This window comes from Lynx rufus, unplaced genomic scaffold (assembly GCF_022079265.1).
Source record: "Lynx rufus isolate CCGP_SWC_20201006 ecotype Redwood Valley unplaced genomic scaffold, mLynRuf1.p SCAF_1, whole genome shotgun sequence".
Lineage (NCBI taxonomy): Eukaryota > Metazoa > Chordata > Mammalia > Carnivora > Felidae > Lynx > Lynx rufus.
The window spans coordinates 25,888,689-25,890,271 of record NW_025814823.1 but is presented as its reverse complement, the minus strand read 5'-3'; the positions used below and the strand labels follow the sequence as shown (position 1 = coordinate 25,890,271).

The window sequence follows — 1,583 nt, the reverse complement described above, 5'->3', positions numbered from 1 at the left end:
GAAGACACAAAACTCCTGGATCAGAGACAAACGGTTTCTACTCATGGCAATAGTAGTAGCCAGAGTGTCAGCAGGGCGTCAGCCCCAGTTCTCACGTGACCCTGAGAAGAGGGCTAGGTGACACCTGCACATGCAGTGAGTTGAGTTAGAGGACAGGAAGTCTAAGCTTAGGGAATCTAATTTTTTTATAATGTGCAGTAAGTTTGCATGCCCTGTGCTCCAGAGAGCTGGTATGTCTTTCAAGGCCAGTTGCTACATATTCTTTTTGTTGTTGTTTTGTTTATTGTTATATCAATTAACCCATTTATTATAAGTAAGCAATGTTTCAAATGGTGGAGCTTCTACTGGTCCTTCAACTCCTTCAGTCTCCTGATAGCCGGCTTTACTGTGACAGTAGAAGTGGTGTTGTAGGTCCAGGTACCACCTGCTACGGTTTTCATGCAGGAACCACAACGCCAGATCCCCAGAGCTCGTCTTTTCATCTTGGTTTTGCCACAGAAGGAGCAAGTGCACTTGGCGTGCTGGCTTATTTCAATCTTCTTCACCATTTTCCTGAAGGAGGTACCATAACGGGTCCAGTATTTATTGGCAATTCTGACCTCCTTGGTTGTGTTTAGCCATGTTGCCACAAACTAGGTCCGAGCCCAGAGAGCTAAACATTCTTGAAAAGACAGTCCAGAAAAAAGGAAACACTAGAGACCCTGGGAGAACTCAGCATTCATCTGAAACTTGCATGTAAACATATATTTACATAAGAATAATTAATTGTATAATTGAATTGCTTATGTTTCCACACCAGCAATTTATCTCTAGGACCTAGAATGGTTGAGTCTTTGGGCCAGCGTCTCTCCTTTCTTATTTAGTGTTCATATGTCTCTTTGAATCTATTTTTCTAAATTATAGCCTATCAATCCCTTTTCTTACTGACATAGATGTAATCGGGATATATATTGTTACTCAGGTCCTGTTCTGGCCAGTAACTAAAGCATCCTGTCTCTACAAAATGAATGCACTTTCCAGATGTTACCCATTATAAGATTCCACTCTATGGAGAGAGCAGTCACATTTGCAAGTAGTTAAAAATTACCTTACTCTCCCTTGGTACCATCTATCCCCAATCCCAAAAACCACTTCAGAGATAGTGGCTTGAGCATAAAATTGCTTTCTGCTGCTCTTCCTTAATATAGCATTAAGGAAATATATCTTCTATCTATAGATCCTATCTTTATAATACACATTGGCTTGCAGAATCATAGGAAAAAGTAACACCCAAGATATTAGCAGCTGAGATTCTTGACTTCCTAGATCGGTGCCCAACATGAGACTACATAGCTGGTGCTTCACATATGTATGAAGCACTCAATAAATAGCGTACTGTAAGGGCTCTGGCAAATAACAGAAACCAGTAAGTCCAGTTGCACAAAACAGGGAATTTATTATAAGAATAACTGTCTTCTGGAAACCCACAGGCAGGAATGCAGCCAATTTTGGAATGCCTACCCTGCCCTTACTGTTGTTTGTATATGTGACCCCATTCACTGCTACTCATGCAGCTACTGTGTGTCAGGCACAGTGTTTGTGTT

General features: G+C 41.2%; 1 protein-coding gene across 1 annotated transcript; it reads right to left on the bottom strand.

Annotated features, from left to right (window-relative positions):
- Positions 1-341: 341 nt before the first annotated feature.
- LOC124508432 (60S ribosomal protein L37a-like) lies at positions 342-1,108 on the bottom strand. The gene is made up of 2 exons (XM_047074850.1): positions 1,088-1,108; positions 342-632 (listed from the first exon to the last, which is right to left on the bottom strand). Exons 1-2 carry the CDS (start codon positions 1,106-1,108, stop codon positions 342-344), a joined length of 312 nt encoding a protein of 103 aa, XP_046930806.1.
- Positions 1,109-1,583: the final 475 nt, after the last annotated feature.